Source organism: Pyrus communis, chromosome 5 (genome assembly GCF_963583255.1).
Source record: "Pyrus communis chromosome 5, drPyrComm1.1, whole genome shotgun sequence".
In the NCBI taxonomy this organism is placed as follows: Eukaryota; Viridiplantae; Streptophyta; class Magnoliopsida; order Rosales; family Rosaceae; genus Pyrus; species Pyrus communis.
Genome location: NC_084807.1, coordinates 2,226,186 through 2,237,641, shown reverse-complemented (window position 1 = coordinate 2,237,641; position 11,456 = coordinate 2,226,186). Strand labels below are relative to the sequence as shown.

Sequence of the window (11,456 nt, the reverse complement as noted above, 5' to 3'; positions counted from 1 at the left end):
GTCCATTTTTAACTCTTTTATTTTACGAATTAACGAAATTTCGATGTCTACAGACTGAAAAAGGCAGATTGAGTACTAGACTTTCGAGAAGTAGAATGTAGTTTTAGGGTCAAAGTGAAACTATAAGTTTTGAAAGGTATGTTCGTAATTAAGCCTCATCAGAATGATTGGAGCAGAGCCTCAAATACATGTAGTTTTGGGCGGCCTAATATTTGATACACAACGGTTAGCACAATATTCGAAGTCATTGGTGTTTTATTCAATGCAACATTGTGTGATGGAGCCACACACTCAATGACTTCTTATGCTTTTTAGGTTGGAATCTTATAAATATCGAATTTAATACTAATTTATTCCTCCACTTCTACGGTGGATAAAAAATAAAATAAAAATAAAAAGATCATCAAGACACATACATGGGATAATTTTTTGAGCCTATTTGGTTTTTTCAACATCTTGGTTGTTGATGCAAACGTTTCTTTTCGTATTTAATTAAATCTCAATTTTTTGAAAACAAAAATCTCTACTGATTACAAGAACATGGCCACTGATTTCTTTTTCTGGTCCAAATTTCTCATTCAAGAAAAAATAAATAACAACACAAAAGCCAAAACGAGCATAACAATTTTAATGAATCTCTTGTTTGCTCCAGCAAAACGATCTCGAAGAGTCGATTCTAGGCCGCAGTACATAAACAAAAACGAACAAAAGACGCATATCCATACTCCAGCTTCAAAGGAGCTTCCACTCTGCCGGGATTAACCTGGGATTTTATGGCAGACTAGAGAAGCCACCAGCAGACGCACAACGCTAAGTGCAACATTTCTGTTTGCTCGACCAAAGCTATCTCAATGATTCAATTATATGCTGAAGTAAAAGACTACCAAGCCGAATGACATGATTTACATGTAAATAAGCTGGCCTGAAGGGAGAGAGGAGGTACGGAGGCTTAAAGAAGCTAAGGCCGAAATAAAATGGTCTACTGAGGTGTTTGTCCGTGTGGAGGTGGCCCTGGTGGAGGTTGGGGCATACCAGATTGACCCCTAGCCTGCAATACGCAAGACAAGGACACATTAGCTTTTACCCAGTTAATGATGAGATTTATGAAAATTTCTGTACCACCGAGGTATAAACTATTGTCTTCTTACCTGGTAAGGATTATACCCCGGATGCATGGGAATTTGCCCAGGTTGACCCCGATTGAAGGTGCCACCCTGAGGATACATTTGAGGTCCACTGGCATTTGTTGGACCCTGCATGTTTGGCATACCATTTGGAAAACCTCCACTGCTTGTAGGTAGAGATCCCGAGTGCATTGGGTTCATGCCCATAAAATGACCTTGTGGCAATGGGTGACCCATCTGATTCATTGAACCTTGAATTCCCTACAGAACCAAACTATTAATTATCACCGACTATGAGATTTTCCAGGAGTACATAGTCAACAAGGATCGTTCTGAAACCGAATGTAATCTTTCCCCATTTCTTGAAATAAGAATATGTCTAACTTTTATGGCAATATTCCAGGCAGATCCAACTTATAAAAATAAGATGTGAATAATGTAATAAATAATTTTGTGAAAAAAAAAAAAAAGGCATACCATTGGCATTGAATGTGAGGTAGGAACCGATGAAGGCATAGACAAAGATCCCGGCCCTGAAGATGGCATACCAAGTGGGGGCATTTGGGGTGGCGGTCGATGTAAATGAGGATGTGGCAGCAAGGGTAAATGGGATGGAGGCTGCAGCTGTGGCATATTTGGAGGTGCCATAGGCATAGGGGGCATTTGTTGCGGGTGACCTTGGTGTTGGTGTTGCTGTTGTGGCATCTGTTGAGGATTTTGCTGATATTGTTGCTGCTGATTCACAGCAAGAAGAGAGGGGTGGGGACCAGGTGGGAGAGGAGGAGCACCTAAAGGCATCGAAAGTGCATGAGGTTGTTGCTGCTCCCCCTGATTTGATGCATCAAGAGAGAATGGCATAGCAACTCCAACACCAGGAATAGTTCCTTCATTTCGAGTCAACCCAGGAACAAGTGGTCCAGGAGTTGGTGGTCCTTCGGGTACTGGAAAATTACCAGTCATGCGACCACCAAAAGCAGGGTTTTGCTCACCATAACCTGAGAACATAAAAATGAGATGATGCACTGATCAATTCTGGATACGTTTACCTTAAACTACAAATTCATATGCAGGGTGTGGGCGGGTGAATTTTTGTGCGTGCACGCACTTATATGTGCATTTTTCTCTATAATATCACCCTGTGTACGTAGCATATAGAGTGTTAAGAGCATGACACACCCAAACTTGAAAAAAAAAAAAAAAAAAAAAAAAAACATCCTAATATGCTGACAACATTAGTTATTTTTTTAAGTGATAATAAAATACCCTCAAAGGGAAATGTTGAATCAAGCTTGGTATTGCACAAGTCAAACTTAAAATTCTTAAAATATGACTTCTATTTGATAAGATAACGCTATATAGTTTCCCATTTTGATTTTGGGGTAGGCATGCAAAGTACTACCTTGATTTTGGCCGGGGTTAAATTTATCCCGACCAGTGTCTCCTGGCCTATTTCTGCACCAAAACTTCGTAGTGTGGTCATTGCTACCACTGCAGAAGAACAATACAAGTAAATGAAGCCACTCCCAATCCAAAATAGTAATTCAGATAATTGTGATACTAGCTTGTTGAAAGTACGTCAATATTATTCCATTTCACAAATCCAAAACATCAAGATCCATATGCTTATTGGTCCTTGACCAAATATTAGACACATCTAAACAAAGCCCAATCACTACAGAATTCAGACTTTGGTAAAGGTCGACAAATACACAACTTATGCTAAACAAATAAGAGCCAATCCATAAGTTAAGCAAAACAACTCAGGGCACAAAGAATGTTCTTATACCAGAAACATGCCTCCTCTGACAAATCACAAGGTTTCAAAATAGGTGGTTCCCATTGATCTAAACATCAAGCAATTTTTGTACGGAATTGCATTACTGTCAAATAGCAAACTCACGTTATGATGTGTTATGCTCCACTTTCATTTAAAAATTCAAAACAGCAACCTCACAGCCAGCAAAGTGATTAAGAACAAACCCAATAAAGTTTCTGCTCTTCAGCAGTTTCCTATATGGTTAGTTCCCTTAAGATTCATTAACACAGAAAAAGAGAAAAGAAAAAAAAAATCACCTGAACATCTTTGGATTACCACTAAATCCTAGAACAAAGAGCTATGTCAAAAATTGAATGCTGTAATGAGATAGCTTTTGAGGCATCAGTATTCACCAATAGAAAATCAAAGGTAGGCCACCTTAGAAGATCATTTATAAGTAAAAAACCTTAATTTGTAAAGTGAATTGGTTTTGGGAGCATTCCGGTTTTGGCAATTTTCACAATTCACATCTATAACATAAAGTTTTGAAAGGGGGTAGATCTTAATAATTAAAGAACGGAAAACATGTTAAGAACACAAGTAACACATACCTGCAGAGAAGATAACCAATAGGATGCCAAGCGAGATCCCACACACTATGATCATGTGCATTAAGAATTTCAACCTGGGGAGTTTCATGCCTGTGCATCAGGATAGTTTAACTTTCAGAAACTTCCAAGTTATAACAAAGATCCATATGAACATAATAATAGTAATTCATACTGAAAACTTGAAGATATCGTCATTTTCTCCAGTCATCTAAAAGGACATGGAATGTAATACGGCTCTGCAATAAAGCAATTTATATTTCACTATTATTAACTCATAAAATATTTTACTAATATTTTCCTTCACTTAATTACTTCCAGCACTTTCTGTGATACTTAAGTTCCAAGAAACAATGATACTGTCTGCTCTCCCCTCAAGATGGATCAGTTACATATAGGCTTCTTGAAAAACAGATTACAGTTTCCATATATATGACTAATTTGGTTCAAATGGTTGCTCATAATCTTATAGAGTTAAAAGTTGGGTTTCGTTACTTTCCAAATCATTCATTTCCTTCTAGAAAATACATACGTGTTGCAACAAAGACAAGTAGATAAAATTAAGAGGTTTAGAAAATAAATACGTGAATCATGATGCATGGATTAAAAGTAAATTATAAATGAAACTGAAAAGATCACAGAAGGTACTAGAATTGAGCATATAATTTACCCAACAAGCCAATGGTAAATGGATCCATCAGAACTCCCACTGACAAAATATTCTTCATGAAACGGATGCCAAGCCAGAGCTGACAAAATTTCAAAGAATGATAACCATAAACGTTAATTAATATATTGAACACAATAGCTTTGACCCTCCATCGACAAGGCATGAGCATTATAAAGATGCAAGGGAAATGGAGGAAGTTATCCAGACATGTAAGTTGCAACCGACAATAGCTAAATCACTATGAAGCTCATCCATGAGACATTTAATACAAGTCAACAATAATGACAAACGGTACTTATAACAGAATTACAAATAATACAAGCATTCAAAGGGGATGAACAAAATGGGATACTTGGGACCAATAATGCAAAATTTTGAGAAAATGGATTATAAGAGGTTGATGGACGAAATGGAGGTAACCTATAAACGATAACATTGGATGAAACTTCCCAGGTTCAAATTCCTAACATTTGGGCCTGAACATCTCTTCCACTGTTTTCAAATGTTTCTCTCTCTATTTTTTGTGAAAACTACTTCTTTATCTTTAATGTCATGTGTTTCCTAACAAGAAAAAAAAAATGTATACAAAGATAAGAATATTAAGATGGATTGATCAGGATAACTAAAAAAGATAACTTGAAACACCAAGATATTCAGGAACCATCGAAACACTTATAAATGAAAAGATAAAACGCTAAGGTGATATGAGAAGAAACTTCACTGACCAGTCACGTCCTTTCGATGCCCGCGGAAGGATGCAAGTTCCTTCATGGCCCTTATGTCATAAACCTGAGAGCATGGAGTGCAGCAATATCATCAGCCATAAAAGGAAATTATAAATTTTCAAAGAACAAAAAGATCCATTATCAATTTATGTGACAGTGCAGAAGAAAAATAAAATTGGCCACCAACCTTGATGATTTGATCCTTCGAAGCAGTTAGAACCCAGTTACCATTTTGGTTCCATTTAACGGAGAGCACCATATTTTTATGGCCATGACTGCAAAGACATGCATAACATTTTAAAAGAAATTTAAATAATAAATAATTCACAGGTTTAACTGCAATATTTCTCTACTTAGTACTTACAATGAACAGAGTTCTCGTCCTGACTTAGCATCCCAAAGTTTAACAAGATTGTCTTTCCCACCTACAGTATAACCCAACCATATTTAAGTAATCAAACACTGACTTACAAAAAGGTCGGAAGAGAATTTTTGCAAATACCTGAAACTAGCAGAGATTTAGTAGGGTGCCAGTCAACACTCTTCACATCCCAACCATGGCCTGCCTGAGTTCAAACCACATAGAGAAATTCTAAGGTTACTCCATGCACTTCTTAAGCACGCAAATCCCAAGACGTCAACAACTTTATGAAGAAGCAAACTCAATGCAGTTATGAATCTAAGATAATCTGTTCTCAGATTTTCTGCTTTGAACCCAATAAAGTATTCTAATAATAGATCAACAATGTATCCCGGGTACTGAGAACGCGACATGCTTTATGCATTTAGATGAAACTAATCAAAGCAGTCCTAAACTTACAGACTGGGGATCGCTTCTTAAACAAGATTTTGTGTCATTCGAAGTTAAATTTTAGTCAAAACCCCTTATGTCTAGCTAACCCAACTTTACACCCTAGTAATACTTCCTGATGTTTAAGAGGGAGGGAGGGAAACAGCCATATTGGCCGTTCAAACAGCTAGGGATCCTGCAATGCAAGATCCCACTTAGAAGCTTTATTACTCAAAACACATACTGAAATAGGTAAGCATGCTCTCCATTCACAAACATTTGAGGAATGCACTCTTCATTTCACGAACTTGTGATTTTCAACCAGCCATACTATATGTTTAACTTGGTTGATATGATGTATCTCAACTCAAATCATACTAACCAAAATTATTTAAACATATAGCAACTCCCACTTATCAACAAAACAAAATGTAAATAAATAGACAGGTCCTAGCAAACGTCAGTTTACTGGGTGTCAAAATACGTAATCCGGAAAACAAGAAATCGCCAGAAACAATCTAACAATTCGATGTAGAGTATATTTCTATCACAACATTCCAATCCACTGTCAAAACCAGAAAATTTCTGGCAGACAACCAGGGCTACCAATTATGATAAAGCTGTAGGTTGAAAAGGACATCTAGATCCTAAGGTTTTCCTTTACTAATCAGAATGGGAAACGTATATAAAATAATAAATAAAGATAGAAAATATTAAATTAAGAAGAATTCACATAAAAAATGGATGTCTATGTATTTAGAGCTTTGGATGAAGGGTTTGCATGTCTTTTATTGTGCAGATAACAACATATCAATGACCTCATACAGAAGTACTTGGATTGAACTAGCAAACCATGATCAACAAGCTCAGTCTATATCCATTGTGTAGTCAAAGCACTTTACCAGTCAATGTGCGCTCTTCTTGGCACCGTGCAAAGTCCCAAACTTTAACAGTATTATCATCAGAGCAGGAACAGAACTTCAAGTCAGTCTTGCAGAAGCTGTTAAACCAGCCCAGTTAACACATGTCTCGAGCAGAATGAATAATATTACACATACGTGAGAATTTACCTTAAGTCACGAACAGATTCTTTATGAGCAGATTTATTGGCCTTTACATTATTCATGTTGTTCTGCCAGTACCTAAAGAGTACAGCCATATTCATGAACACATTAAACTATCACATTAAACTATCATAATTTTCATTTAATGGAACTTATTAAAAATTAAAATCTAATCTGTAATTACTTTATTGCACCGCCATCATCACCAGATACCATCCAATTGTCATTATGACTCCATACCATAGACCTGATTGCTTGATCATGAGCCTAAAGATCGAAAAAAAATAAATCAGCTCTCATTCTGCCATCCATTGGACAGCAATTAAAAGAAATTGACATCTAATATTTTCTTATTTCTTTTTCTTTTTCTAGAAGAAATGATAGAATTGTACTAAAACAATAGAAGGAATTACAACAAGGGGATAAGAAATCCACCAACTAGCAAAACTAGTTATGACCTCTCAAGTAGGACTACTTTAAAAGCAACTAAAGCTGAACCAAATTTTTTTTACGGCTGCTAACACATTCATCATTATATAAGAAAGAGAATAATCCCTGAACTCATTCGAACTGATGCCCAGAGGGCTGCCCAGTATCTTACTTTACCCCATAGTTCCTCTATACTCCCACTCCCTTATAATCCTCAATAATTCATCTATTAACCTCAAGAATTTAACCTGAAGAATCATTTCAAAATTAAATGACTGTCCATTCCAAAGAGTGAATTCCCCACTTTGAGAGCCAGTAATAAGACGCCTTCCTGTAGGAGTCCACTGGGGAAAAAAAAAAGACGGGACGAGGTTAGCAAAAATTAGAATGAAAGCTCAACAAAAAACCAATAAAATGACGTAAAAAAAATTCTATTATCCACCAACCAAGTTGAATATTATAAACCCGTTATCTTCGAAATATGAGAACACTAACGGTTTTTTTTTTTCTTTCTGGTTCATGGCCCCAAAAGGAAGACAGTCTAGTTCTTTTACATAGGAAAAATAACTGGATAAACCACCACCCATTTTAAAGTCTTCACCCACTAATTTTTATATTCCTTGCATTGTAACGGTAGATAATAATGTGATGGATAGACTTGAAGCTTAGAGAATTAGCAACAGCAAGTAATGTTACTACGTTACTTTTTTCTACACAGCCAAGACAGTAGCATGCAATCCAACATGCAAATATTCAGAAATTAGTATCAAGCATTTCAAATCAAGTGGGGTCTGTTGGAAAATTAATCCCCATCATTGTAGCAGGCAAACCCGATGGAAGAAATAAAATGGAACCAAGATGACAAATGAGTAAAATGCAGCAAGAAAGAGCACCAAGATTTTTGTGGTCGGCAAAAACCGCCTACGTCCATGGAGAGTGTTTCCATCTTCACTATAACCAGAGGGAAAATACAACCATAAAAGTAAAACAGTTCAAACCGTAAAAGTAAAACCGCTCAAGAGTTTAACACCAAAGCCCATATCCAATAGGATACACCCCTTGTACGCCCTCTGTAAAACCCATGTAGATCACTTTCACCCTAGAGAAATACCCTCTCTAGTAACCCAAGAGTAAACCCACTCTTGTAACACACCCCAGAGTAAATCCATTTTTGTACCCCATGCACTCAAATAATTCCCATCTGAGCCATACTTCAAATGACCAAGGCCTCCACTTTTATATAGGCCTTAAGAGAAGCCTCTGGAAATCGCTAGCCACTTCCTTGCACCAATGAACCCACTTGCTTTAGATACATGAAATTTAACCTAGTTGTTCCACTAATGGAACTCTCTAGAGCCACCCATAATTATCCGCCAATACACCAATGCATCAGTCAAATAACCACTGTATTAATTACAGTGCAATGCCAAGAACCAATCACGGTACCACATGCATTTACCACGTCTAAATTCAAGGGAATTTCAAAAGTCATGCACCGCCACTAAGGAGGGACGTCATTCCCAACAGGGTCTACATGTCATTGATGTCAGATGTCAATCAAACAACAATACCGCAGAAGTGATAGTTGAATAATAAGATTATTCATTATTCAAAAGTGGTTTGACAAATCCCAGCTAGTAGTCACACCTCCATCCACAATGGGGACTCCCAAGTTCAAATCTCCCTCCAAACAATATAACTCCAAACTCAAGTAGAAAACATCAACACGCTCAATGAAGGATGGAACAGGAAAACAAGACAAATACAGAAAGAGAATTTAGATTTTCTTTTGACCAAATCTGAATCATAGTGAAACTTACCAAAACACGATTAATAGAACAACGATTCTTGTTTAAAGATGTGTGCACAAACTTTGCAGCAAAGCTAGTGGATGGATTATCTGTGTAGGCAACTGGTGGCAACATCTGCACCGAAAACACAATATTCAAGTAATACGAACATATAAACCAAGTTCAGACAAAAATTGGACTACCATCACGCTTCCAATTAAGAATTTCTTAAACACAGAGAAAAAATGAAATAGAAATAACAAGGACTACTGACATCAATTGCTGCTGCAGGTGTGGGTTGCAATACCGTTCTATCCCTTGCATCACGCTGCCACATTCGAATCTGAACACAGTGACAAATGATTTTAAGATACTTGATCGCTAATATAATTTGCAAGTTGAAGAGACAATGACAACCAGAATCCTTAAAGGCTCTCGACACCTAAAAATGAAACAGATATATCCAAAGGACAGAACGTAGTGATATTTTGTGAGTTTAACATCTGTGTAGGAGTTTATTAATTTTAGTGTGGTGTTTGATACTCTGATATGCACTTCATAGGGATTCTGGTTGGGTCGTTGCAGGGAGATCTGTTGGACCATTTTCTTGCCCGGAACAGATGTTAAAACCATGGTCATTTTAAAACCTTCCTTAGCAGAGATACCACCATATCGCAGGACATAACTTTTAAGATAATTGGTTTGTATAACATAGAAAAATTAACATATAAATGCACACCCAAATTACATGTACCGGTCAAATTAAAGGATGACTTCTTGCTGAAATGATAACTGTAGGAAAGTCAATGAGAGATGAACAAAAGATAATGCAAAAAAATGAAAACTTTACCTGCATATATCGCACGACAGTGCTAGTATAATCAACTGCCCTCCTGTGTGTAAGCTTTCTCATCCTTTTTCCAGGAAAACTATCACCATGAGCTGCAACAAACAAACCATTTTCTCACTAATTTTAAACAAATGGAATTTTGATTAAATTCTGCACTAAACCTCTAACAAAATTAAACCACTAATTTCAAATATTGTTGACGCCTTCGGCCTCACTGGGGCACCCTTGTAAATTGCAAACCCAAAGAACTTCGGGATCCAAAACCATTTCTAGGGGTTTAATTTACAGATTATTTATTCAAAGCATGTAGCTTTAAAACCGTAAATCCAAAGATGAAAAAGTAAAATGCAACCAAATTCTTGTTTAGGTGCTTCCATACCCTTCAAATTCTTTTATTTTCTTCTCCATTAATGTCCAACCGGAAACCAAAAAGAACCACAACAAAATAGCAAAAGATAAAGGCACAATTTGGTACCAACCATCATAAGGAGGAAGAGGAGGAGCCAGCCCAGGTTGGTTGTGATACTCTGGAGGCATATTAGTTGAAGAGGCCGACGGCTGACGCATCATTGGGGCCGGCGGCGGCGGGCCCCTATGAAATTCTCCACCTTGCTGCGGATGTTGCTGCTGATATTGCTGGTGTTGTTGGGGATGCTGCTGCTGCTGATGTTGTGGGTGCTGCTGCTGAAGCTGCTGTTGGTGGTGTTGCTGTTGTGGATCAGGGTACATCATTGTCGCCCCAATTCAAAGAACTAACCCTCTGCAGACGGAAAGTACGAAGCTGAGAGAGATAGAGAGAGAGAGAGAGATCAAATTTGAAGGAAGAAAGCGAGAAATTTGAGCATTCCGAATACGAAAGCGAGAGCTTGTTGTGCTCTTCAGGCGGGGTTAGGGCAGTGAGGGGTTTTCAGTTAGGTCTCTCTGTTCAAGCGGGTTCATGGAGTCAAATTGGGCTGAGTTTTGCCTTCACAAACATCCAGAGCCGTTTGGTTCCATCCAACGGTGGAAATTACTGTTCGACGCGGAAAATGAACATACGCGTGGATGTACGTCGCGGGAACTAGGACCAGAGATTTTTCAATGTTACTATAATACATAACGGTAAGTTTCTTTTGTAAGTGTTCATTAATTTGTATAATAACGTATGGTGTACGTGTTCACGTTTTAGGTACGCTAAAACATTTCTCTACTAATAGAGATCGTTAGTAGACGAGTTTCGAATGATGAAGAATTGAACCTACTTAACTCTTAATCAAATGATAGCGTAATTGAGTGGGGAGGCTCAACTTTGAGTTCTTTTACTTCTTTTTGCCTTGAATGCTAAGGACTTCAATTTTTTTTTGTAAGTAGAAAACTAACTCACAAAATGAAAATGATTCAAAGAGAGGATTTTGTATTGAAATACTTAATAGCTATTATCCAAGGGGAGGAATTTGTAATGAAATACTTCGTAGCTTTTATAAGAGAAAATTATAAATGGAAAGCTACGTAAAAGGAGAGAGCAAATAAAATCAAGAGCTTTGCCAAAGAAGACTTGCTTTGTTTCTTTAGAGATCTTGGAGAAGGTATGGTACTTCTTCACCAAAACTATTTGGTATGAGAGATATTTGGAGAAGGAATGATACTTCTCTTTGAAATGCTTTTAAAAAA

At 37.2% G+C, this 11,456-nt stretch overlaps 1 protein-coding gene across 1 annotated transcript; it reads right to left on the bottom strand.

The window, feature by feature from the left end:
- Positions 1 to 551: 551 nt before the first annotated feature.
- On the bottom strand, positions 552 to 10,764 carry LOC137733980 (flowering time control protein FY-like). Its single transcript, XM_068473205.1, has 18 exons — positions 10,286 to 10,764; positions 9,807 to 9,898; positions 9,231 to 9,299; positions 8,987 to 9,091; positions 7,415 to 7,510; positions 6,922 to 7,004; positions 6,744 to 6,815; positions 6,576 to 6,673; positions 5,386 to 5,445; positions 5,248 to 5,308; positions 5,071 to 5,158; positions 4,884 to 4,947; positions 4,159 to 4,237; positions 3,492 to 3,581; positions 2,524 to 2,612; positions 1,602 to 2,119; positions 1,149 to 1,385; positions 552 to 1,048 (listed from the first exon to the last, which is right to left on the bottom strand). Exons 1-18 carry the CDS (start codon positions 10,536 to 10,538, stop codon positions 980 to 982), a joined length of 2,223 nt encoding a protein of 740 aa, XP_068329306.1. The 5' UTR covers positions 10,539 to 10,764; the 3' UTR covers positions 552 to 979.
- Positions 10,765 to 11,456: the final 692 nt, after the last annotated feature.

What these genes read in the sequence shown, in the direction of transcription:
- LOC137733980 (XM_068473205.1), bottom strand. Translation starts at nt 10,538, where the DNA reads ATGATGTACCCTGATCCACAACAGCAACACCACCAACAGCAGCTTCAG. An exon ending in GAATCTGTTCGTGACTTAAG is followed by an intron (nt 6,674 to 6,743) that starts GTAAATTCTCAC and finishes CTGGTTTAACAG; the next exon opens with CTTCTGCAAGACTGACTTGA. An exon ending in GCATCGAAAGGACGTGACTG is followed by an intron (nt 4,238 to 4,883) that starts GTCAGTGAAGTT and finishes AAATTTTGTCAG; the next exon opens with CTCTGGCTTGGCATCCGTTT.